Source organism: Rhinolophus sinicus, linkage group LG04 (assembly GCF_036562045.2).
Source record: "Rhinolophus sinicus isolate RSC01 linkage group LG04, ASM3656204v1, whole genome shotgun sequence".
Lineage (NCBI taxonomy): Eukaryota > Metazoa > Chordata > Mammalia > Chiroptera > Rhinolophidae > Rhinolophus > Rhinolophus sinicus.
The window spans coordinates 104417777-104441980 of NC_133754.1; the positions used below are offsets into that span (position 1 = coordinate 104417777).

At 38.2% G+C, this 24204-nt stretch overlaps 1 protein-coding gene across 11 annotated transcripts in view; it reads right to left on the reverse strand.

The window, feature by feature from the left end:
• ZDHHC20 (zDHHC palmitoyltransferase 20) overlaps positions 1-24204 on the reverse strand; it is a 50508-nt gene that overhangs the window by 13793 nt on the left and 12511 nt on the right. For 9 of the 11 annotated variants that reach the window (XR_012495632.1, XM_019715668.2, XM_019715664.2 and 6 more), the window contains exons 2-7: positions 22352-22378; positions 17558-17661; positions 12111-12231; positions 9182-9251; positions 7685-7717; positions 6936-7056 (exon numbers count right to left, since the gene is read on the reverse strand). Coding sequence is in view for 10 of the 11 variants with exons in the window: in XM_019715668.2 (XP_019571227.1) it covers positions 6936-7056; positions 7685-7717; positions 9182-9251; positions 12111-12231; positions 17558-17661; positions 22352-22378 (476 nt within the window). In the remaining variant the exon portion in view is untranslated. The remainder of the gene's footprint in view (positions 1-6935; positions 7057-7684; positions 7718-9181; positions 9252-12110; positions 12232-17557; positions 17662-22351; positions 22379-24204) is intronic. The other 2 variants (XM_019715672.2, XM_019715673.2) reach the window with 2 other exon arrangements.

The window sequence follows — 24204 nt, forward strand, 5'->3', positions numbered from 1 at the left end:
TTACACAAAATTTTCCTGAACACTCGTTTTATAAATCTTGTTTTGAAGGAACACTAAGTTGTTGCTCTCTAAAAGTCACCAATAACATTTCCTCAAAAAATGCAAAATAGAAAATGGACAAGAACACTTCACTCTTCAAGCTCGTTTTAGGTACACTTTACACACTTTTCCACTCAGTTTTTAAAACCGATGTGTATCTAGGATAGAATAAAATTAACATTTTTTAGAAAATAACTTTTTTTTACAAAACTTTGATCAGCAGTCTCTAAAAACCAGATCTGACAATTTGTTATCACGTTCACGGCTATTGCAATGGCCTTCTCTGACGAGGTGACCTGCACCATCGGTCTAGTTTCAGCACAAGCAGAATGACACTTCACAAGTCAGGTCACGTCACTCCTCAGCTCCCACTTCACTGGGCAGTAGCCAGGGCTCTGTACCATCTGGGCCCATCTCCTGGACTTCCTGACAGTCTCACTCCTGTTCATCTCCTTCAGCTAGGGTTTCCAGGTGGGAATGCCTGCCCATTCTCAGGAATTTTTTTTCACTTTCCTGTTCCCGAATCCTGAGAAAAGTTGGTCAGAAAACCGGGAAGACTGGCTCCTTGAAGCCAGTGATACCCACAATGGGAAATAAATGTACTACTCACAATATTTCTCTTAGACATTTTTCCTATTTATTACTAGGGTTTCTGGGTGGGAATTTCCACCCATTCTTGGGAATTTTTTTCGCCTTTCCATTCCTGAATCCCGAGAAAAGTTGGTCAGGAAATCCGGAAAATTGGCTCCTGGAACCCAAATGGTTGGTAGTATCGGCCGTCACTTTGTGGAAACGATTCATCGTGGAGAACAGGAAACAGTTTATATCTCAGGATTCAGGAACGGGAAAGTGAAAAGAATTCCTGAGAATGGGTGGGAATTCCCACCTGAAAACTCTACCTCCAGCCACACTAGCCTCCTTGCTGCTGCTCAACATGAGATACTTTAAGATCTAACTCTTAGCGACTTTCAAATATACTTATTAACTATAGTCATAACACTGTACGTTACTTCTCCAGGACTTAATTTTGACCACTTTTACCCACTTCACCCATTTGCCACCCCTTATTTCTGACAACCACCAATCTGTATCTATGAGCTGTTTTACGCTATTTTTTTAAATGTTGACATGTAAGTGAGATCATCCAGTATTTGTCTTTGACTTATTTCACTTAGAAAAATGCCTTCAGGGTACATCCGTGTTGTCCCAAATGGCAGGATTTTCTTCTTTTTTTAAGGTTGAATAATATTTCATTGTATATGGATACCACAATTTCTTTGTCCATTCACCAATCAATGGACACTTAGGTTGTTTCCATGTCTTGACTATTGTAAATAATGCTGCAGATATCTTTTCTAGTATTTTTGTTTTCCTTTGAATAAATATCCAGAAGAAGAACTGCTGAATTGTATGGTAGCTCTATTTTCAATTTCTGGGGGAACTTCCAAACCGTGTTCTATAGTGGCTGCACCAATTTACAACCCCTCAACAGTGCACGAGGGTTCCCTTTTCACAACATCCTTGCCAACACTTGTTTGTTGATTTATTGACTAAAGCATTCTGACTGGTGTGAGGTGGTATCTCCTTGGGGTTTTGATTTGCATTTCTCTAACAGGTAGTGAAGTTGAGCATTTTTTCATGTACGTATGGACCATCTGTATGTCCTCTTGGGAGAAATGTCTATTCAGTTGCTCTGCCCATTTTTAAATCAAAATGTTTGGGTATTTATGCTATTGAGTTGTATGAATTCTTTATATATTGTGGATATTAACCCCTTATCAGATATATGGTTAGCAAATATTTTATCCCCGTTGGGAGGTTGCCTTTTCATGTTGTTGATGATTTCCTTTACTGTGCAGAAGCTTCTTAGGATTATGTAGTCCCACTTATTGATTTTTGCTTGTGTTGTTAAATCTAAAAAATCATTATCAAGACCGATGTCAAATAGGTTTGTGTTTTCTTCTAAATTTATGGCTTCAAGTTTATGTTCAAGTCTTTAATCCATTTGGAGTTGATTTTTTTGTATGGTATAAGAGAGGGGTCTGGTTTCATTCTTTTGGATTTGACTGTCTAGTTTTTCCAACACCATTTATTGAAGGGACTGTCCTTTCCCCATTGTATATTCTTGGCTTCTTTTTCGTAAGTTAACTGAAGATATATACCTGGGTTTACTTCTGGGCTCTCTATTCTGTTCCATTGATTTGTGTGTCTGTTTTTTATGCCAGTACCATACTATTTTGATTACTACAGCTTTGTAATATAGGCTGAAATCAGGAATCGTTATGTCTCCAACTTTGTCCCTTTTTTCCAAGATTGCTTTGTCTATTTGGAGTCTTTTCTGGTTCCATACAAATTTTACGATTGTTCTACTTCTGTGAAAAATGCCCCTGGAATTCTCATAAGGATTATACTGAATCTCTAGATTGCGTTTGGAAGTATGAACATTTTAACAATATTAATTCTTACAATCCAACAGCACAGACTATCTTTCCATTTACATATCTTCTTCAAATGCTGTCATCAATGTCTTACAGTTTTCAGTGTATAGGTCTTTTACCTCCTTGGTTAATGATACTCCTGGGTATTTTATTCTTTGTGATGCAATTGTAAATGGGATTGTTTTCTTAATTACTCTTTCTGATAATCTGTTATCAGAAACTCAACTGATTTTTCTGTATTGATTTCATATCCTGTAACTTTATTGAATGTGTTTTAGTTCTAACAGTCTTTTGGTGGTCTTTAGGGTTTTCTATATATCATGTCATCTGCAATTACAGTTTTATTTCTTCCCAATATCAATGTCTTTATTTCTTTATCTTGTTTGATTGCTGTGGCTACGACTTCCAACATTATGTTGAATAAAAGTGGCGAGAGTGGACATCCTTGTCTTGTTCCTCATCTTAAGAGGAAAAGCTCTCAGCTTTTCACTGTTGAGTATGTTTTAGCTGTGGGCTTATCATATATCACCTTCATTATGTTGCAGTACACATTTCCTCTATGCCCACTTGGTTGAGAGTTTTTATCATACGGATGTTGAAGTTTGTCAAATGCTTTTTCTGCATCCACTGAGATGAACATATGACTTTCATCCTTCATTTTGTTAATGTGGTTTATCACACTGATCGATTTGCAGATGGTGAAGCAACCTTGAATCCCTGGAATAAATGTCACTTGATCATGGTACATGATTCTTTTAGTGTACTGTTGAATTCAGTTTGCTAATATTCTGTTGGTAGTTTTTTTATCTATGTTTACCTGGGATATTAGCTTGTAATTTTCTTTCTTATAGTGACCTTGTCTGATTTCTGTGTGTCAAGGTAATGCTGGTCTAATAAAACGAGTTTGAAAGTGTTCTCTCTTCTATTTTTTGGAAGTTTGAGAAGGATTGGTGTTAGTTCTTGTTTAAATATCTGGTAAAATTCATCAGTGAAGCCATTTGGTCCTGGACTTTCATTGGGAGGCTTTTGATGAGTCAATCTCCTTACTAGTAATTAGTCTGTTCAGAGTTTCTATTTCATCTTGATTCAGTTGTGAAACGTTGTATGTTTCTAGAAATGTATCCATTTCTTCTAGGTTGTCCAATTTTTAGCATAGAATTGTTCATAGTAGTCTCTTATAATTCTTTGTATTTCTGTGGTATCAGCTGTAATGTTTCCTCTATAATTTCTGATTTTGAGTCCTCTTTTTTTCTTGGTGACTCTAGGAAAAGGTCTATTGTGTTTATCTTTACCAAAAACCAGCTTTCTGTTTTACTGATCTTTTCTATTCTCCTAAGTCTTGATTTCATCTATTTCTGCTCTGATCTTCGTTATCTCCTTCCTTCTACTGACTCTGGGCTTCATTTGTTCTTTTTTCTAGTTCTCTGAGGTATAAAGATGGATTGATTGAGATCTTTATTTCTTCACGTAGATGTTTATCACTATGAACTTCCCTCTATGAAGTGCTTTTACTGCATCCCGTAAATTTTGGTATGTTGCACTTCCATTTTCATTTGTCTCAAGATATTTTTTGATTTCTTCTTTGACCCACTGGTTGTTCAGTGGCATGTTATTTAATGTCCACATATTTGTGAATTTTCCAGTTTTCTTCTTGTAACATTTCTAGTTTCATACCACTGTGGTTGGAAAAGATGCTTGATATAATTTCAGCATTCTTAAATGTATTAAGACTTGTTTTGTGGCCTACCATAAGATCTATCCTGAGATGAGAATGGTCTCTGTGCGCATAGAAGAATGTGTATTCTGTTGCTTTTTGATGGAGTGTTCTGTACATGTCTGTTGAGTACATGTGAACTAATGTGTCGTTTGAGGCTGATATTTCCGTACGAATTTTTTATCTGGATGATCTATCCACTGATGAAAGTGGGATCCGCTACTATTATTGTATTGGTGTCTGTATTTCCATTAAAACCTGTTAACATTTGCTTTATATATTTAGGTGCTCCTATGTAGGGTGCATAGATGTTATTCTCTCAGATATCCACTAACTCCCTTCAAGCCTTTGCTCCAATCTAATCTTCTTACTGAGGTCTACCCCAATCACTCCTTTAATACTACAACCTGCCCCTGTCCTACACACTCCCACACACTTGCCAAATTCCTTACCCTACTTTTCTTTTTTCATAGCGTTTACTTTCTAATATACAATATAATTTACTTATTATGTTTGTTATTTGTCTCCCTCTTTCCAACAGTAAGTTCTACAAAGACATGAGTCTGTCTTGGTCACTGATATACTGTGTTTCCCTGAAAATAAGACCTAGCCGGACCATCAGTTCTAATGCGTCTCTTGGAGCAAAAATTAATATAAGACCCGTGGTGTGGTGTGTGGTGTGTGGTGTGTGGGGTGTGGGGTGGGGTGTGGTGTGTTATACCTGCTCTTATATTATATTAAAATAAGACCAGATTTTATATTAATTTTTGCTCCAAAAGATGCATTAGAGATGATGGTCCGGCTAGGTCTTATTTTCGGGGAAACACGATATATACCAAGGGGCTAAAATACTGCCTAGCACATTATAAGTGCTAAATAAATATCTATTGAATAAATGAAGAAAAAGGTAGATTTGAGTTTCTTAATCTTACCTTACTCATGATGAATCTTAAAAAGTTAATATTTATCCTTTAATTAATAAATCATTACATGCAAACACTGCTGAAGTTTCTGACAGAAAAATGTGAAATTGTTTAATTTGGACTTCATTCATTTGGCACTGAATCTTCTTCCTTTAAATAAGGCCACTAAAGGTGCCCACATAGGGGAATAATGGAGGTCAAAATTCATTAGGCTGAGACCAGACAGAGATGGGATACTCTTTTTAATATGCAGAAAGGCACCATAAGTGCTAGTACCCTCTGGTTTTAAACACCCAAATTTTAAAAATCTAATGATGTTTTAATGAAAATCCTTCCAAAATGTATTAGATAGTATTTCCTGGAAAAATAATTGTGGTTGATGACTCAAGGTTTTTATTACGTTCTTCACAACTATGAGAAGCAAGTCAGTGAAAAGTACCTGGATATTGGAATAGAGAGATCTCGGTTAAAATTCTGGCTTCCTATACTATTAAATATGTGACCTTGGGTAGTTACCTAACCCCCAACCTCATATTCCAACTCTAAAAATTGGAATAATAACGGCCCATTTCGCATGAACTATATTTTCTTATTTTCTGTGTTCTTGATGCGCTGGCATTTGGGGCCTTGCTGATGAGGGAGAGAATGCCCCTCCCAGGGCTATCCAATTCTTAAGAGATAGCAAGGAATGCACCTCTCATATATAAACTAATCAATCCAGAGCCCATATTCCAAACTACCTCCTCTATTTGGCTCTTACACTCCAGGAAGAAATACTCCCTTGCCTACTCACTCCAGAGCTCAGTATTGGACAACTAGGGGCAGCCTATATGCCCAGAGACTACTGAATTATTCAGACTAGCTAATCCTAAATCCGCTTTCTCTGCCTGGCCTTGTCTTTCCCGCTGAAACCACAATAAAGGCTCTGGGCTCATCCCTTCTGCTACCTAAACAACCCTGGTGCTTCCCTGTGTGGCCCTGTGTCGGGTGGCATGGTATGGCATGCCTCCTCCCTTGGGAACTATGAGTGATAGACTACCTTTTCAATGATAATCATCTCCTGATCTGTTGGCTTCACCATACCTGAATAATAATAAAACCTACATTTTAAAACACCTTCATAGAGCTTTTAGGAAGAATAAACACAAAAGTACTTTTTAATCAGAATAACCTCCCTTCAAAATTAAAGATTTAAATGTGAAAACAAAAACAATAAAAATCCCAGAAGAAAACATGGGTGAATACTTGTATAAACTTATAGTGAACAGACTATAAAGCCAGAAATCATAAATAGAAAATACTGCTTTAAAAACAAAAATCAGAAACCATAAAAGTTCTTCTTTAAAAATATAAAACTTTAATTTAATAAAAATAAAACAGGGTTATAAGATATAAATCGAAAATGTGAAAAAAACATACACAGCTCATGACAGTAAAAGCATTATTATCTATAGAGGCAAGAAAGAGATTAGTGATTATCGGGGACTGGGACTATCACTTTCATTATTGTAAAACTGCAGTAAGTTTCATCAACTCAAATAAAAGCAATTACTTCCCTATAATTGATATGTCTATTACAGTATGGCTGAAAACTATGGATCATTAAAAAGCTCACAATATCATGTTTAATATTCATTTACTTACAAATAAACAAGTATATATAAAGGTAAACATTATCCCTGTTTGCCCTCTGATCCATTATAGATTCTAAGTAATAAAATTAAAATAAAGTATATCTACTTGTAATAAAGAATGAATTCTTCATGAATATAGCATCTTAAAAAGTCTGAAATACACTTTAAGATAGAAAAAAAGACTTACCGTCCAAAATTTTATAAAGTACTGTAAAACTGTTGTAGCCACGAAAAGGCAATATAATAGGGAATACAATAAAAATAGCAGGAAGAATTTGTAATTAGAAAATCCCACACAGTTGTTCACCCTAGAAGAATAAAGAAAGTCACACTATAAAAATAAGACAAATCATAAACTCACAAAAACAAAAACTAGAATGGTTTTTGCCAGGGGCTGGGGGAAGGGGAAAATGGGAAGTTGTTTAATACGTACAGTTTTACTTTTTCGATGACAAATTTCCTCACACAATGTGAACACACTTAACACTACTGAAAACACACATCCACAATGAAGACATTGCTCCTGGCTTCCCAAATGACCCATTTCCAAGTAATAATGTAAGACATTTCAAAATGTCTATAATAAACACATTTCAAAAAACTTAATCATTATTACCTGGAAATGGGTTGTTTGGGAAGTAGGAAGCAATGTCTTAATTGTGGATGTGTGTTTTTAATAAATGCTATAAGGAATTTGGAATTTTAATGTTAATCATTCATATATAATTATTTGGGTTAATATCAGAATATATTTTAAAGGAAAACATTTTATAAAAACATGTATATACATACGAGTATAAACATGTATATAACTAGATCAATCATGATATTAAATTGACCTTGAAAACTTAGGAATGCTGAGGTCCATCACTCTAAATTCTCTCCTTCCCACCTCTCCACTCCCATATGTAATTTCCTCTGTTTTTTTATACATACCAAGGACAGTGATGATCCATCTTAAGAATACATCTAAAAAACAAATAAGCATTAAGAAAATCCATGCAGAAAGTTTTTCCAATTCTAATTTCTGATAATTTTTTTCCTTAAAAATTTCCCTCTATAAATATATCTTAGAAAAACCAACCCAATAAACATTAGGCTAGAGAAACTTTCTGATATTTCCACCATTTCTTTTATAGGTAAGAGGTCATGATTTTTGAACACCTGGAATTCAGCTGAGCATAGTTGTCTTGGACCACATCAAGTGACATTTTAATACACAGATATGGTGCAGACAGCTCTTGGTGTATTAGCTAGGCCCAGCTAACAAATCAGCTGAGGGAAATAAAATGAAATACACATGATCCCTATTTTAAACATGTGCAAGTCATAAAAATAAAACTTCAGGAGCAAATATGTTAAAATATTAACACTGATGGGCTTGTACCGTGTTTCTCCGAAAATGAGACCTAGCCAGACAATCAGCTCCTAATGCATCTTTTGGAGCAAAAATTAATATAAGACCTGGTCTTATTTTACTATAATATAAGACTGGGAATATAATATGTAATGTGATAATAATACAATACCCTATACTATAATATAATACAATACAATACCGGGTCTTATTTTACTATAAGACTGGATATAATATAATATAATATAATATAATATAATATAATATAACACCAGGTCTTATACTAATTTTTGCTCCGAAAGATGCATTAGAGCTGATTGTCCAGCTAGGTGTTATTTTCAGGGAAACAGGGTAAATGTTCTTTTGTCCACATATTTTATAAAATTCTATCCCATGGATAAGCACTACTATACTTTTATAAGCAGAAAAAAAGAATCCCAAAATTTGCCTCCCTGCCAGAATGTGTAATCTATATTTGTATAGACCACAGATCACCTCAAATAATATAATAAATGAGGAAGTAACACCAGAAAGCTAAAGTGCTTGTCTAACTCAAGTTCAAGCATTAACTGGGATTCCCAAACTAGAGATCTCTCCTTCAACACACTACCTTCTCACAAGTACACAAGGACTAAAATCTTTCAAATTTTTCTGGGAACAATGTTACAGATGGGAATTGAAAATGATATTTTTGTGGTTTGTTAGGCTTTAATATCAACATTAATAATCAAAACAAGAAAACTGTCATTTTGGTCTTTTTAATCCAGGAAATAAAGTTATCATTCTTAAGGGGGTTATTACTTGCTCGTCTATATTATATTAAGCATGAACACAGGAAGTATGTTAAAGAAAATTCTGTCAATCTTTAGAGGAACTGTTATCAAAGATTGCTCCAAAGTATATTGTGGATTATAGGAATATTTGTTAGGCTGCTCGTATGTAGCAAATAATGGGAGAAGATAGAGTGTTTTTGTTATGTATAAAGCACGTAAGATGTTCCTGCCCCTTCTATTCTCCCTTCACCCATTTCCAGTGCTGGGGTTAAAGGAAAGAAAGCAAACAAGGGTAACACTTACATGTCACATGCTGAGCAGTGATGCGCACGGTCAGGTTTAATCAGCTGACATCTCTCACAATACCTGATGGCTACATTTAAGAATTAAAAGGAAGTTGTTGAAGGATGTAAAAGTTTAGTTAATTTAACTAAAATGTGCTTTCATTTGTTGTATGAACAACTCTGGAAAAACTGACAACTAATAATTCTGTCATCAGGTTTGATACCAGTTCTCCCACTTCCTAGCTGGTGACCTTGGGTGAGTTGTTTCTAAGAGCCTCAGTTTCCTCCTCTGTAACTGCAAGTAATACCAAATGTAATGAACTATTGTGCAGATTAAAAGGAAACCTTCTAGAACATATCAGATTCTCAATACAGCAGTTATCATAATAAAATACTGTTATTTCTATTATTATTTCTAATAAAATATAAAGTCAGACTCTACGATGGGAAAAATTGGTGTGGGGGAAAAAACCAGGGAGATTACAAAGTGCACAAAGAGCTATCGTGGAGAACGCCCAGGGATGGATTCTTCCATAGACATCGCCTGAGTGCTCCCTTAGTGAGACACTGTTAGGAACCGTGGGAGAATGCCTGACTCCAGAGGCTCAGGATATAGTCAAAGTGGTGAGATGAGCACAAGGAACAATGAGGCAGTGACTTGTGATATCCAAGGTAAGCATCGGAGAAAGTCAGAGACGACTTTCAAAATCACTTCGTGTTAAAGTGGATAAATGGTTTGAAGAGAGGTGGACAGTGAATTCAAACTTTCAACTGGATTTAGAGATGAGAAAATCATCTTTCTAGGCAGAGAAAAAGACAAAAAAATAAAAGGCAGCGAAGGACACAGTGTTGTAGCACAGAATTGACACAGGAAAACAGTGTAGGAGAAAGCTAAAGAGAAATGCTGCTGGGATCCAGACTGTGCAGGGGTGCAGGTTCAGAAAGACACGTTTTGTTTCCTGAATAGATAATGATACGTCCACATGATTGGAAAACGCACAAAGGGGAATACAGTGACAAGTCCCCAGCCCTACTGCCCAGCCCCACCTCCCCCGGGAAGGCAGTGCCATCCCCTTCACTAATCTCTGGTCTATGAAGGTCCACTTCCTATAGCACACATTTCAGAATTTTGTTCTTTAAAGAATGAATGGGTATTAGTTCTATAATAAGAAAAAAGAAGAAAAAGCCCCAGAGTGTGGGATTCTCAGCAGTAGAAATGGTTCTCCAGAGCAGGACTCTGCCAGCAGTCAGAAGATAAGGTACGAATCCCAGACCTCGCCCCCAGCGGGCTGTGGGCACCTCACTGCCTCTCATTTCTTCATCTGTAAAATGGGGACAAGCAGCACCATCAGAGAGTTGTTCTCAGGGGTAAAGAATCACCAGTGCCGCATTGAGCAGAGTCTGATGTAATACTCTAACGAGGGCGTTATTCAGAGGAGAGGGCAGCCGTGATAACTAATGAAAAGCAGTGAAACTTCCACATCAGCGGCTCTTCACTCTGGGGCACGAGTGCTGCTCTGACAATCAGATGATCTCGCTACCTGAAAAACAACCCCAAAGTTTGCGCACAATTGCAAGGCTTCCTAAATTCTCTGAAATCTTGGACTTTGGGTTAAAAACATCTGCTCTGCAGAACCATGACTGCTAACAATAATTAGACCAGACCAGACCTTTTCTAATTAAATATAACAAAGGAGTATCTTCAATTAGCTCTCATGTACCGAGAATTCACTGCATAACATGATCTACCGTAAGGGCATATTGCATTTATGTATCTCACTCAATACTTCCACTAACCCAGAGATGCAGGTATTGTTATTCTTGTTTTAAAACGAGGGCTTGAAAGTTTCAGTGACTCTCACCACACTAATAATGGAGAAGCTGGGGTTTGATCCAACACCCGTGTTTTCATTCTACATGGCAACATACTAGTTATGCAAAAGGGGCAGCACTGAACACATGAAAAATCGAAAACTTAGTCAAACATCTCCTCCCAAACTCTCTGCAAACTTGTACCTTTCTAAAGTCACAATCTGTATATAACTGTACAGAGGGAAAGGTCCCTTTTATTTTCCCTTGGACTTGAGAAGCATAGTGGGTTCTGGAGCCAGAGCAGCTCAATTTAAATCCATTTTTCACATACATCTGTATGACCTTGAACAAGTTACTTAACCCCTCTCTGTCTGTAAAACAGAGACAACAATATCTGCTTCATAGGGTTGTTGTGAAGTTTCAATGAGCTCATACGTGCAAAGCACTCAGAACAGAGTGCCTGTTAGTTATGACTATTACCTGGTATATAATTAATGAGGTATATAATTCATAATTTAAAACAATTCCCTGGATTTCAATGACCAGCTTGACCACTCAGAGATCCACCCTATCCTAAGGCTCTACCTATGCTTGAGAAGGAAGTTTCTGCTGCAGTCACTTATCCCAATGGATGTGGCCCAACAGTGGAAACACCAACGGCTTTGAAACCAGACACACCTGAGCTCAAGTTCTGGCTCTCCGAACATTAGCTTTACAACCCTGAACAACTTTCCCCCTTTTGTAACACTTCTTCCCATTCTACGTCAACACATTCTTGATGTTTTAAAAATTACTCAGTGATGACACACAATATTCAAATTCAAACCAGAATTTCCAAATACGAGTTTACAAAGAGTAACTGCAATTTGCAGCCATGAGGCTGAGTTGGGAATCAGAGTATACAGAGGGGACACTCACAGCAAAGTGAGCCTCTTCAGAGATCTGTACCATATGCGTACACTTCTGCACCTGGGACACCACAGAGATGCAGAGCACAGGAACACCTTCCTGCGCAGGTTATCTGTGGCACTCACAATGCCCATAGAATAGACGAATCATGCAAATATTATCTTGGCAGGAATGACCATATTTTAAAAATTCTTTGGAAAGGAAAGCTTAAGATTTGTCTTCCTTACTTCTGGAGCCTGATGTGGTGTAGATAGGTAAGTCCCTTGCTGTTCTTCTCAAAATATCTTGTTGTCTTTCTGGGCTGAATTCCTTTTCATAACGCTCCTTTTCAGAACTGGACAAGTAGAACTATAAAAGGAGAAGCAACTATTAACTGTTTTTAATCCCATGATTATTAACGATCACGCTCAGAAAAACAACGTTTCATCCAGCACCCCTCCAAAAAAACTTCTTCTATGAAGGCAAAACCTCTCCAAATTTCTTTGAGAAACTAAATCAAGCACATGTGAACAAAACGACATACCTTTGACAGATTAAAAAATATTTGCTCTGCATGGTGCCAAAGAACATGAATTAAATACTCTGCATCTTGTTTTTTTACAAAGTTAAATTCCTCCACCAAAGGGGCTTAATACATATTTTCTATTACTGCAAATTTTGTTGTTTGAAAGCTAATGTCAAGAGATTTTTAATTTTTGGAAAAATGTCCAAAGATTGACTTGTTTTGGGTAAAACGCCAATCACAGATCTTGGGGTCCTATTATTTTCTGGCCGTATGTCTCAATGAGGTCAACAAGTCATTCTCGTACCACTTAGTTTTAGCTTTTCAAAAGCTAACCAACAGGAGTACTTGCTCTAGAATTACTAAGGATCGTCTAGGCAAGCATTGTCTCTTTTTCTCCCGCAGCTATTTCTTTATGGAGCTGTTTCTAGTTTCCATTTAAGTTTTATTCTCACAGTGAGGCCAGCCTCTAGGTCACCTCTTTAAATAGCACTTTCTCTACAAAGGACTCGTTTAGTTGCTCTTCTTTTATGTCATCGCAGCATCTAAAGGACCCTTATTTTTATGCTTCTATTTCATGTAACCAGGAGTTTTACATTTCTACTGAAGAGAACCAAAGTTCTGCCAACCCCATTCCTGTCCAAGAGATTCAGAGAGAAAAACCTGCTTCGGGAAGGATGCTAGTGTCTTCACCCTGGCCTGAAGAGCCGACTTTGAATCAGGTGTGGTAAATAAGAGGGCTCGGTTGGGTTCTACTCCTGTGTGGTCCCCCTGCACTGTTGGTGTAAAACACATATTCTGCCCTTCACAGTCCTTCCTGGAACCTGACCAAAACACCGCGGCTTAGGGAGTGGATGAGTCTGTTTAGGTTACCTAGCCTGGCTCCCACAATCAAATCCTGATGGACAAGAAATCCCCAAATTACTTATAAGAAACAATAAGTAACATGGACAGATGAACGGGACAGAAAGAAGTCAGGAAAGATGCCCACGATTGTACAGCTGAGACTCTGGAGGTCACTTACAGAACCTCTCACACAGGCAGGAATCTTCAGGCAACTTTCTGAGACCCACCCCCTCTCGAATACTCTCAGGTATAGTAATACTTTCCTACTTTGTAAGAGAATTATAACTTGTTAGAAAGTTCTCCCTTGAAACGTTGTGTCTCTAGAACATTTAAATTATGTTTAAATGTCTCTGGAGCTTTTAAATTCTGAAAAGCTTAAGTCAAATGAAAATCTCAAGAGACACCAGAATTTCAGATGAGGAATGAAACAAAATAAAATTTTAAATGGATTGGTTTTGAAATTATGACTACAAGTCTATTTTTCATTAAAATCTACTGAACAAAATTCAAACTATGAAATGTCATTATTTTAAATTCAGTGTTCAGATGGTTCGATTTAAATATATATTAAATATATATTAAGAGTTTGGCACTGTCCCAGGGATCAGGGATCCAAAGACCAATAAAAACAGAGGCTTTGCCTTCAAAAGTACATTCCTAAGGTCTATCAGGAATGTTAGACACACAGAGAACTGCAAATGACAAATCAGCATAATAAACACATTAACAATACAGTGGGACCTCGGTTTTCGAACGTCTCCATTGACTAACATTTCGGTTTACGAACACTGTAAACCCAGAAGTAAATGTTTCGGTTTTCGAACACAACTCAGAAGTTGAACATGTCACATGGCTTCCGCTGAGCGCAAGATCTTGAGGCCAAGCTCTCGGCTGTTTTTGAACGTTTCAGCACTCGTGGATCACGTTCAAAAACCGAGGCAGCATGTACTTGGCAAGGTGAGATGAAGGCTCCCTTGGGAGGGGGTGGGGTCATCAGTGGGAGTTTCCCCAGAGGAAGTGGGACCCAGCTACGTTTCGAAAGATAAACAGGAATCTTCCAGAAGACAAAGAAGGAAAGAGAGTCTCGCGTACAGGAAGCACAAAGGTGTGACAACAGTTTGTTCACGGAGATGCGTTACTTGAGCACAGAGTTCCAGGAAGAAGCAATGGAGACGGAGCTGGTAGGATGTTAGAGCACGAAGGGTCTTGTGTACCATGCAGATGAGCACAACCTTTATCTTGTAGCTGAGTGACAAGCTCCACTGGGTTGCTAGAAGTGATGGGAATATACTTTCTTTCTGGAGAGCAGACTCTCAGTGATGGAGGATGCCTACCAGCTCTGTGTATGCCGCTTCCTCCCCTCACTCCCTCAGGTGCTCAGCAACGGGTTCCATTATACACTAGGTGTGGTTCTAGGTAAGGATGCAGCAACAAACACACAGTCTTCCTTCAGAGCTTATACTTTAGTGACAGACACACTTACAAAGTCTCGGCATAAAGGCGACTTCGTCAGAGAAGACTTCTTTGACCACACTATCTAAAGGAGCGTCTTCTCTGTTACGTGCTACCACATCATCACGTTCTTTTTCTAAATGTATCACAATTTGTCATTATTTGTTTGTTTACTCATGTATTCTCTGCCTCTCCCTTTCAAATATGAAGACCCTATCTGTCTTGCTCTTTGGATTCCCAGAGCCTACCAGTCTGATGAACAGCAGGGACTAAGTACCTACTGACTGAAAGAATGAAAAAAATACCCATATTTGTAACTTTTCTAAAAATGTACAGTTTTTGCTTTTTACACCAATTGGTTCCCCTAGATCTGATCCCCAATTGTTACTCTAACCTCTGAGCTTGCAAAGTGCTTTTAACACAATTCCATTACCACCTCTGTCACCACAGCACTGTGATTTACTTACAAAGAGCTACCTCAGTCCGCACAGTGTAAGCTTCTTTAGAAAGTTCCTGTTCTGGGTTGTCACCGAAGCTCAGCTTCGCTGGCCCTTAATGCTTCAATAATTAATTCATCCAACAGTAACTGAACACCCACTATGTGCCAGGTAGTGGGGAGAGGGACATAGTGGAGAACATGACAGAAATGATCCCAGCCCTCAAAAAGCTGAAAGCGTAATAAGATGACACATACAAATAAACCGGCAATTACGGTATCGGTGACAGGAGCTATGCAGAAGGGAGGCTGCCTTGGGCTGGCAGCTGAACTTGGCAACTGAACTTGTAACATGGGGAGGCATGAAGGCTGCAGTGGGTACAAAGGCTGAAGCCCAGGCGGGACGCTACATGGATGCAACATGCCAAAAACTACCACCAAAAACGAGGAGAATAACATCTGGATGGCACTTACTATGTGAAAGGCATTCTTAGGAAGCACTTTAAAGCGTTCATTATGTCACTACAGATATAACCACATGTATTACTGACGGGTTCAATCCTTCCAGCCATCCCCCGTCCTCATCTGACAGAACTCTGAGCTTCAGACAGCTCAGCAGTCGCGGGTGTCACCAGACTGCCAAGGAGCAGACGGAAGAGCCGTCTGGAGCTAGGCTGAGTTCTTCAGCTCTATCGTCTGTTGCTTCTTAAAAGCACCACCAATTGCTTTTTTATTCTATTTCTTATTTCCTGTAATGAGAACTAAGCTTTCATACCTGCTATGTTTTCAATCTCCATCGCTACTAGAAATTGATTAAATTAATAAAATCAGGTCCTTTTAAACTGAGAGATTAAGATATGGATGATATAACTTTAAGGGTTGATTAATTATTACCAAATATCTGAAAAAATTATTTGAATACCAAGTTCTATTAATGGTTTACGTTACTCCTTTAAACAAAAGCACACAATAGGAAAAATGGGCAAAAAAGCCTGGCATTATCTACTAATGTTGACTATATACACAACACATGACCCAGCAATTCCACCCGTACACATCTCCCCAAAAGGACGATGTATGTGTGCACGTGTGCACTACGTGTGTATACACACGTGTTCATGCACAAGAACGTTCACAGAAGCCCTCGGTGCAGTAAACTTCAACTGGAAGCTACCCAAATGCTCGTGTCCATCAGCAGCAGGACCAAGTATGTAAACTGTGTTATAAACCACAACTGAACATGAAACAGTGACAAGGAATGATCCACAGTTGTATACAACACGGGCGAATCTCACAAATGGAATGTTAATGACAGAAGCCAGACACACAAGCATACGTACTGTGTGACTCCATTTACGGGAAGTACAAAAGCAGGCCAAGCTAGCCAGAGCTACCAGAGTGGCCTCCCATGAAGCGAGTGACTGGCAGGGAGCTGAGGAGGCTCACAGGATGGAGAGCTTCTTTCTTGAACGGGGTGGAAGTGTTCAGGTTACGGAAGCTCATCAAGTATACACTTACGGTGCATACACTTTCTGCATATATGTTCTTCTATAAAATGTTAAGTGGAAGTTGATACATTTAAACAGGTGGAATGTAATTTTTAATGGATTCTGATGAATATAATAGGAAGAGAAATAATTACATAATTGTCACCAGCTAACAATGTCTGGTGCCCACCATGTACGTGGCAGGTGCTATGCTATTCAGTCTCAATCCTCAGAGCAACCTACAGAGAGACAGGGACTATAATCAGCTCCAATTTCCAGGGAGAAAACTGAAGCTCAGGTTTATTAAGTAACGTGTTAGAACAGAAAAATCAAACTCAGACCATCCTAAGCCTGAGAACAGATTCTTAACCATCTAGCTACACGATATTTGAAGTGAAGGAAGAAGTCAGGCGATGTCAAGGCAAGAGAGACACACTGATCTTAAACCTTATTCCACATAAATGTTTACTCACATTATTTTCCAAGTGGAAGCTTCAATTAGAATAAACACTAGCCATATTCAGGTGCAACAAGCAATGGCTTAGACAATTTGTTACCCACAATAAAAACACTTTCTTTAGTTGCAGCATATTTGCTCAGGCCTGAGAAAACATAAATGTTAAGAGGATTTCTAAAAATAAACCCTCCCTTCCTAACTCAATTCTGTCCCTTAAGATTTTTTACCCCAATGATATAAAGTATGTCTTTAATTTAAGAAACTGTAGCAAGGCAGGAAAATATTAGTACAGCTAAACTTTACCACTATTATTAATCTTTAACTACGATCTGCTGATAGGCTGGTGACTCACAAGCACAACGCAGAGTACCAAGCACTCTGATGAATGGAACATAACAAACGCATTATGTAATAAAGCTTTAACACAGGTAACACAGGGGAAAGAAATCCATAATTAGTTACAGCATTTGGAGATTTACCAATATTAAATTTACCTCTTTGGAAGGGGAAGCGGGAGTTGTGAAAATTGTCATCCAATAGGACCATACAAACATAACAAAGGACAGATGGAAAGTCACGAGGTAAACAACGGCCTTTCCTGGTAAATAAAAACAAATAACATTTCATTGAATCCCAGTGAAAGCAGAAAAAAGCATTACATTAAAACACAGTATTGAGGGTCAGGAGGCTTAATCTAACACAAGATTCTTAATTAAAACATACCGAAAACAGCACATACAGGAAGTCCTTTGTCTGCATGAGGGAACATCACTGATACAAAGAAACATTTTGCGCCTGCATGGCAGGGTTATCAGGCTGGTTACAGGTACAGAGTGCAGTCTGAGATGACAGCTGACTGCACTGCTGCTGAAGACAAACTGAAATAGCTCCTTCACTCACTACATTTCAAGCTCTTCCTAAAAGTTAAGACTTTGAATGACTTAAAACAGATTCCATTACTATGAACATTAAATCCAAGGAAATGCAAAATGAAAATAAATAAAGGAAGTTCCCATCACAGTGAGTAACCAGTACCTGTGAAAAACTCAATTCCTGGGTTGTTCAGAAAAGCTTTCCTAAATTTCCTTTTCCTTTTCCACAAACGGAACGCTTTCAGCCACTTTGAACTTGTGCCTTTCAGCCACTTTGAACTTGTGCCGTAACTGTCTCCAAGTGGATTAGTGTACCATTCCAACACCTTCGTCTCCAAAAACTAACTCACTGACAGAACTTCAAGCTCTCTGTTGTGTTCTGAAGTTTTTCTGTTTGGAAGAAGTGGGACTGGTTTCCACAAGAAGCAAGAACTACCTACCAGGTGCTTAAACTCCCTGTTTGGAACACAGCACCAAACACCCACTGAAGAAAACGAAGCCCAGACAAACATGCAAGTTTGAAATTCTACTCATTTTTAAAGTTCAGATCAAATACTACTTCCTCCACAAAAGCCTTCTCCATGACTCTCACAACTCATCCCCCCTTTATACTCTACTCCCCAAATAATTTGCTCAGACTTGAATGAAACCACTAAATGTGATTCGTTGAAGTTATTTGCCTAGTACTGATGACCTAATAAATGCAAAACTCTTTAGTGTGTGGCACAGAACAAACCATCAGTAAGCGCTGGCCATTGTTAAGATGGAAGGGAGCCACAGCTCGGCTACCCTTACGTTGTCTTTTGAGGATACTGATTTTCAGCTGTTTATTAAGAACCAAGACTCAGAAAGAACCTTTGACTATCCCCTTCCTACCCGAGATTCAGACAGAAAAACCTGCTTCAGGAAGGATGCTAGTGTCTTCCCCTCCGCCTGAAGAGCCGACTTTCAATCAGGTGTGGTAGGTAAATAAGAGGGCTCAGGGGGCGTGATATCCTGTGTCCCTGTCTGAGTGCCCAGCAAGGATTCTCCTGCCAGGTGTGTTCACTCTTCCGCAACTCCCTGCACACCGCCCATCTCACTTCTGAAAGCTAATACCCCGCCCCCACTTTCTCTCGTCCAAAAATGTCACAGAGACCCAATGTTGCCTCACTGTCTTTAGGATCTTCATGTGTATGTTAATTCCCTATGAGCAAGTATTAAAACTTTGATTTCCTCTTTTCATCTGATGACTGGCTGAGCTGGAAGAACGCAGACAGTGGCAGGGGAAGAACTAACTCTGCGGACCCCTACACTGTTGTTACTCCCCAGGATCTTAATTTCTTCTGCTTTTTGTGTTTTCCCTATACCAGTGTTTGCCAAGCTGAAGGACTGACAAATATTTTCACTGATCTGCAGTGAAATGAGAAACATTAGGAACAAAGTGATGAAGGTTTTATAAAGCTAACATGTATTCAGTTCAAGGTACTGTCCTTCCTTTGGTCTGAGCTTATTTCTCTTTATATTTTTGACTTTTAAAATGTTCTTTTAAAATAAAATAACAATACAATTTGACAACTCCTCGGACTCCAACATTTTTCTTTGCAATTGTTCTGGTACGTGCCTGGTCCGAGAAGCCCGGAGGAAGCCAGGGCTCAGTGACCCCTCATCACGGTGATACAGTACAATGTTCTTCAAATTTCAGCTCTTCACTCTCAGAGTAACCGCCGCCGTATTTTCCCGGCCGGGGCAACAGTTTGTGTTGCTGCTTATCTCACTTGGATTACTGCAAAAGCCAACTGGTCCCCCGTCCAGTCTCTGTTTGCCACCCATCTCAGTGAGCAGTGTAAGCCGTGTGGCTGAGTTCTTGTCCCCCTGGCAGTGAGACCCTGGGAAGTAACTCCAGGGGCATGACTAACAACAAATACACTCTGAACTGGGACTTCCTAGGAGCCATACTTGACTATTCAAACCACCACTGCAGAAAGCCTGCGAGAAGGCATGGGAGGCAGCCCTCATTCTAACCCTCACAAGTGTCCCGTTAGGTGCTTTCAGTTTACAGAGGTAAAACCCGCGGCTCAGAGAATTCAGTATCTTGCCCAGTTTCACTTTGCTACTAACCCATGTCTGGCTGATAAAAACACAAGGCTCTTGACACTATCAAGTTGTATTCTCCTCCACTTCTTGAACCATCACCTTAGTGGTCACAGCCAACTTCTGAGCCAACACCTGAAACCCAACAACTTTCAAATTTGCTTTCTTTTCACTTCCATTAAAAGTGACTGTCATCCTTACTGAAAATTCTGGTTTCTCAGGCTCCTTCTGTACCACTGTGGCTCCCTCCAGGCTAAACCCACGGTCTACCCCCAGTGGACTGAATATCACTCCTTCGTTTTTCCTTTGGCAAAGCACGCTGGAGCTCAGCCTCCTGCTGTTACCCCCACTGTTCTCTTCACCAAGCTCACCTCACTTAAGGACATTTTTGCCTGGCCCCATATTCAATCATGTTTGTCAACCCTCATCTAGATATTATTATATAGCTTTGAGATAAATGGCAACCTTGAGTTACTCTAAACTTCTTAACCATTTATTTACAATTAAGGCTAGAATGTAAAACAATATACTTTAAAAATATTTTTAAAGCCACTTAATATAGTTTTACAACATTTCTGCTCTCCATAAGAACAAAAACAATGGCTTTTGCTTTAAAAATCTTAAACTGCGATTACAAAAAATAGATAAATCTCTCAGCATAATGCCTGGAATACAGTAAATACTTAACACACAGTTAATTATCAAATTATAATGTAAAGAATAATAGAAAACTGCTATTAATTAAGTTTGAATTAATGTGATAACTAATAAGTAAACTTCTGGTCACATATATAAGCTAGAAGAAATATACAAGGGGTGATCAACAAATATAGTGAATGTTTAAAAAAAAATTATTACAGTAAAAAACACATTGCCATTAATCTCCCTCAAAATATTCCCTCTGGCTTTGAACACACTTATCCCATCATTCTTGCCACTTTCTGAAGCAGTTCTGGAAGTCCTCTTTCATGAGTGTCTTTACCTCATCCTCCATCGTAACAACGCTCTGTATCAAACATCACTTCTGCTATGGCAATTTCTGTCAAATAAAAACATTATGAAGTGTCCTCATCCACCTTATACACCGGATCTGGCACCATGCGACTTCTGGCTCTTCCCCAAATCAAAATGATTCAGGACATTGAGGCAGCCATGACAGTGCAACTAAAGACATTCATTAAAGAGGAATTCCAGAACTGCTTCAGAAAGTGGCAAGAATGAGGGGATAACTGTGTTCGAAGCAAGGGAGATATCTTGAGGGGGATTGATAGCAATGTGTCATTTACCATAATTTTTTTAAATAATTTAAACATTCACCGTATTTTTTTTATCACAATTCATATAAAGTAAAAGTGAACTAAGCAAATAAAATCAAAGTTGAAAGAAAAACTGAACCTAAAATCAGAAGGTCTGATTCCAAAATCATCTGTAACTGAATTAAAAGACAAACCAAAAAGCAAAAAACAAAACAAAACAAAACAAAAAACTTCATCAAAAGACTGAGCAACATGGGGAGAATCGCCCCAAGAAATGGTGCAAGTTCAAAGTTCTCTTATAAGAACTTCAGCAATTCTCTGTTTTCTGTATGTGTGCTTTCAACATATGGAAAATAGTTTTGATTTAAAGGAAGAAAAATAAGCCTACTAAGATTGAGTCTACATTTATTCTGTTACTGAGAAATTAGATTCAAAGGTAACGAGATTTACACGCTTAATGCCTAATTATTTCTAATAATAAGTATTAATTTCTAGCTGCTCAATTGTTCTAGAAATCCTCTGGATTTTCATATCTCAAATCAAGTTGCATTTTTGAAGTTTGATCTCAAAAGATTTAAATTAAATTCTGAGCAATGATTTTTTTCCTTTAGGCATTGCCTTTGACTAGTCATTATAAAAACTTTAATTCCCTTTCAAAATGAACTAGTAATACAATTTATAATTACAGTCTGGTTACTATTTTTACCAAATGTATAAACAAAAGAAAACAAAACCCCTTTCTCAACTCTAGCTAGAACCGTATTGAACATCTCTTAACTATTATTATAAAGAGTTCTGAAGAACACATGAGGCAGAAATATGTACATAAGTATATCAAAGAAGTTTGGGTAGTAGGTGCCCTACAAAATGTCAGCTACTTCAATTCACATAAATAATACCACTGAGAAGACACTAAATGTACAGGAATAAATCCAGTATCACACCTCATTTGAACTACTTAAACTTTAAATACGTATTTTTTCTCTCTGAAAACAAACGCACATAGTCATCACTAAATAAAAAGTATATGGGTTGCAATTATGATACCATAATTAGTCTACTTAAATTGAGACTAAAAGTGCCTTACCGTTTTCTCCATTTCCAGAGAGAGTAACTAGAAGAGAAGAAAAAGAATTAATATACTTTATAAACATTTTGTACATAAATGTTATTCCAAATTGACTTCATCTTAATATCATTTTCATAAAAATAAAGTTTGGTTATAAAATGTAAACACTAATGCAAATTCATAATTGTACACTCAAAAAAACCCGAAAACACTAAAATGCTAAAATTCAAATCTTCTATCATTAACACTGCAATCACATTTAAAATTTTTTCAAACCTTTGTTTATTTTTTCAGACCTTTGTTAATTTTAAGTGAATCGATACGTTTATAGCTGTGGTATTTCTTTAGCTCTTTCCGTATTGCTGCCTACAGAATGCATGGGGTTCTCCTGTGTGGCACTCATACTTATTATTAGTCTGTGGCATACCTTTATATAGAGTTTTTTCTTAACTTCTTTGGCACCATATCTGTATGTCTTTGCTTTTACACTGAAAATCTTAGTTCCTAATTAATTTATTTACTTATTTGGTTTATCCTAAAACATACATAAAATAGTTTAAAAACTGCATACTAGTTTAAGATTTCTTTGCAGTTTTTTAAAATTTTGTTTAGGCTTTCAATTATATCCCACTAAGCAATTTGTCATGCAGGGTCTCAGCTCCTGCTCCCCATAAAAGAACGCAGGATATGGGGCGGCCAAAAAGGAACACCCACGGAGCCATAGATAGGGGAGTCATACCACTATATTCTCGCTGGCGGCTGGGTTGGAGACACAGGGAGCAAACATCCGCCAGTACTCCAACAAGGAGTCTTTTGCACCCCAGTCTTGCTGGCAGCCGGGCAAGAAACACGAAATAGGATCCACACGATCCGCAATCCGCCGTCCACTTTCCTGCCTGCCAACCAACCAACCAACCAACCAACCAACCAACCAACCAACCAACGCAGCCACGGCAGGTATAGTAGTGGCCAATGGCTAACCGGTTACAGCTGATGGCCAACCAGTCACAGCTGATGGCCATCTACTACCCAAGCCAGCACCTTTCCACATGAGGCTGAGAGCCTGGAAACTGCTCTCTGGGACTCTGTTCCCACACAATTCTATGTTCAAAAGTCACTTGAAATAATTCTTTCCTCTGTGGAGTTATAGTACCAACTTTATCTAAAATTAAAATTTATTTGTTTCATGATTTCAAATTCTACAGTTTGCTTTTCCCCCCGTTTTTAGTTTTTCGATATGTAAAAAGTATCAATGGTTTAAAAGTGAAAACTATATAAAAAGGTACTTAGAAAGGCCTGACTTTCAGTCCTCACCCTCTCACCCCAGGTAATCATTTTTATTAGTGTCTGTTTAACCTTCTAATAGTTCTTTTAGCAAAATAAGCAAGTATGTATTTCCCATTTCGTCCTTTATGTATCATTCCACACCTTGCTTTTTCCCCTCACATACACGAGTACATGGACACAATCGCTGCTTGTTCAAAGCACTGCACAGTATTCCATTGTGTGGGTGTTCCAGTTGTACAATCAGGCCTCTGTTGACAGACATCTGGGTTGTCTCCAGTCTTCTGCTGTCACAATGTGGCAATGAAAGACGTGGTGCATGTGCTGTTTCTCTGTGGAGGTTTATTTTCAGTGTAGATTCCTAATGGTGTGATTATTGGGCGTCTGTTTCTCCCCAAATCTGTTACAGGGTTGCACCATCTTATATGCCTACCAGCAGTGCATGACACTGCCTTTCTCCACAGTCAACCCCATCAAGTGTTTTCAAACTTTTGGTACTGCGGGGTAATTTTACTTTGCATTTATCTTGTAAGTGAGGGTAAGCATCTTTTCATAAATTTATGAGCCGTTTTCATTTTTTTCCTCTT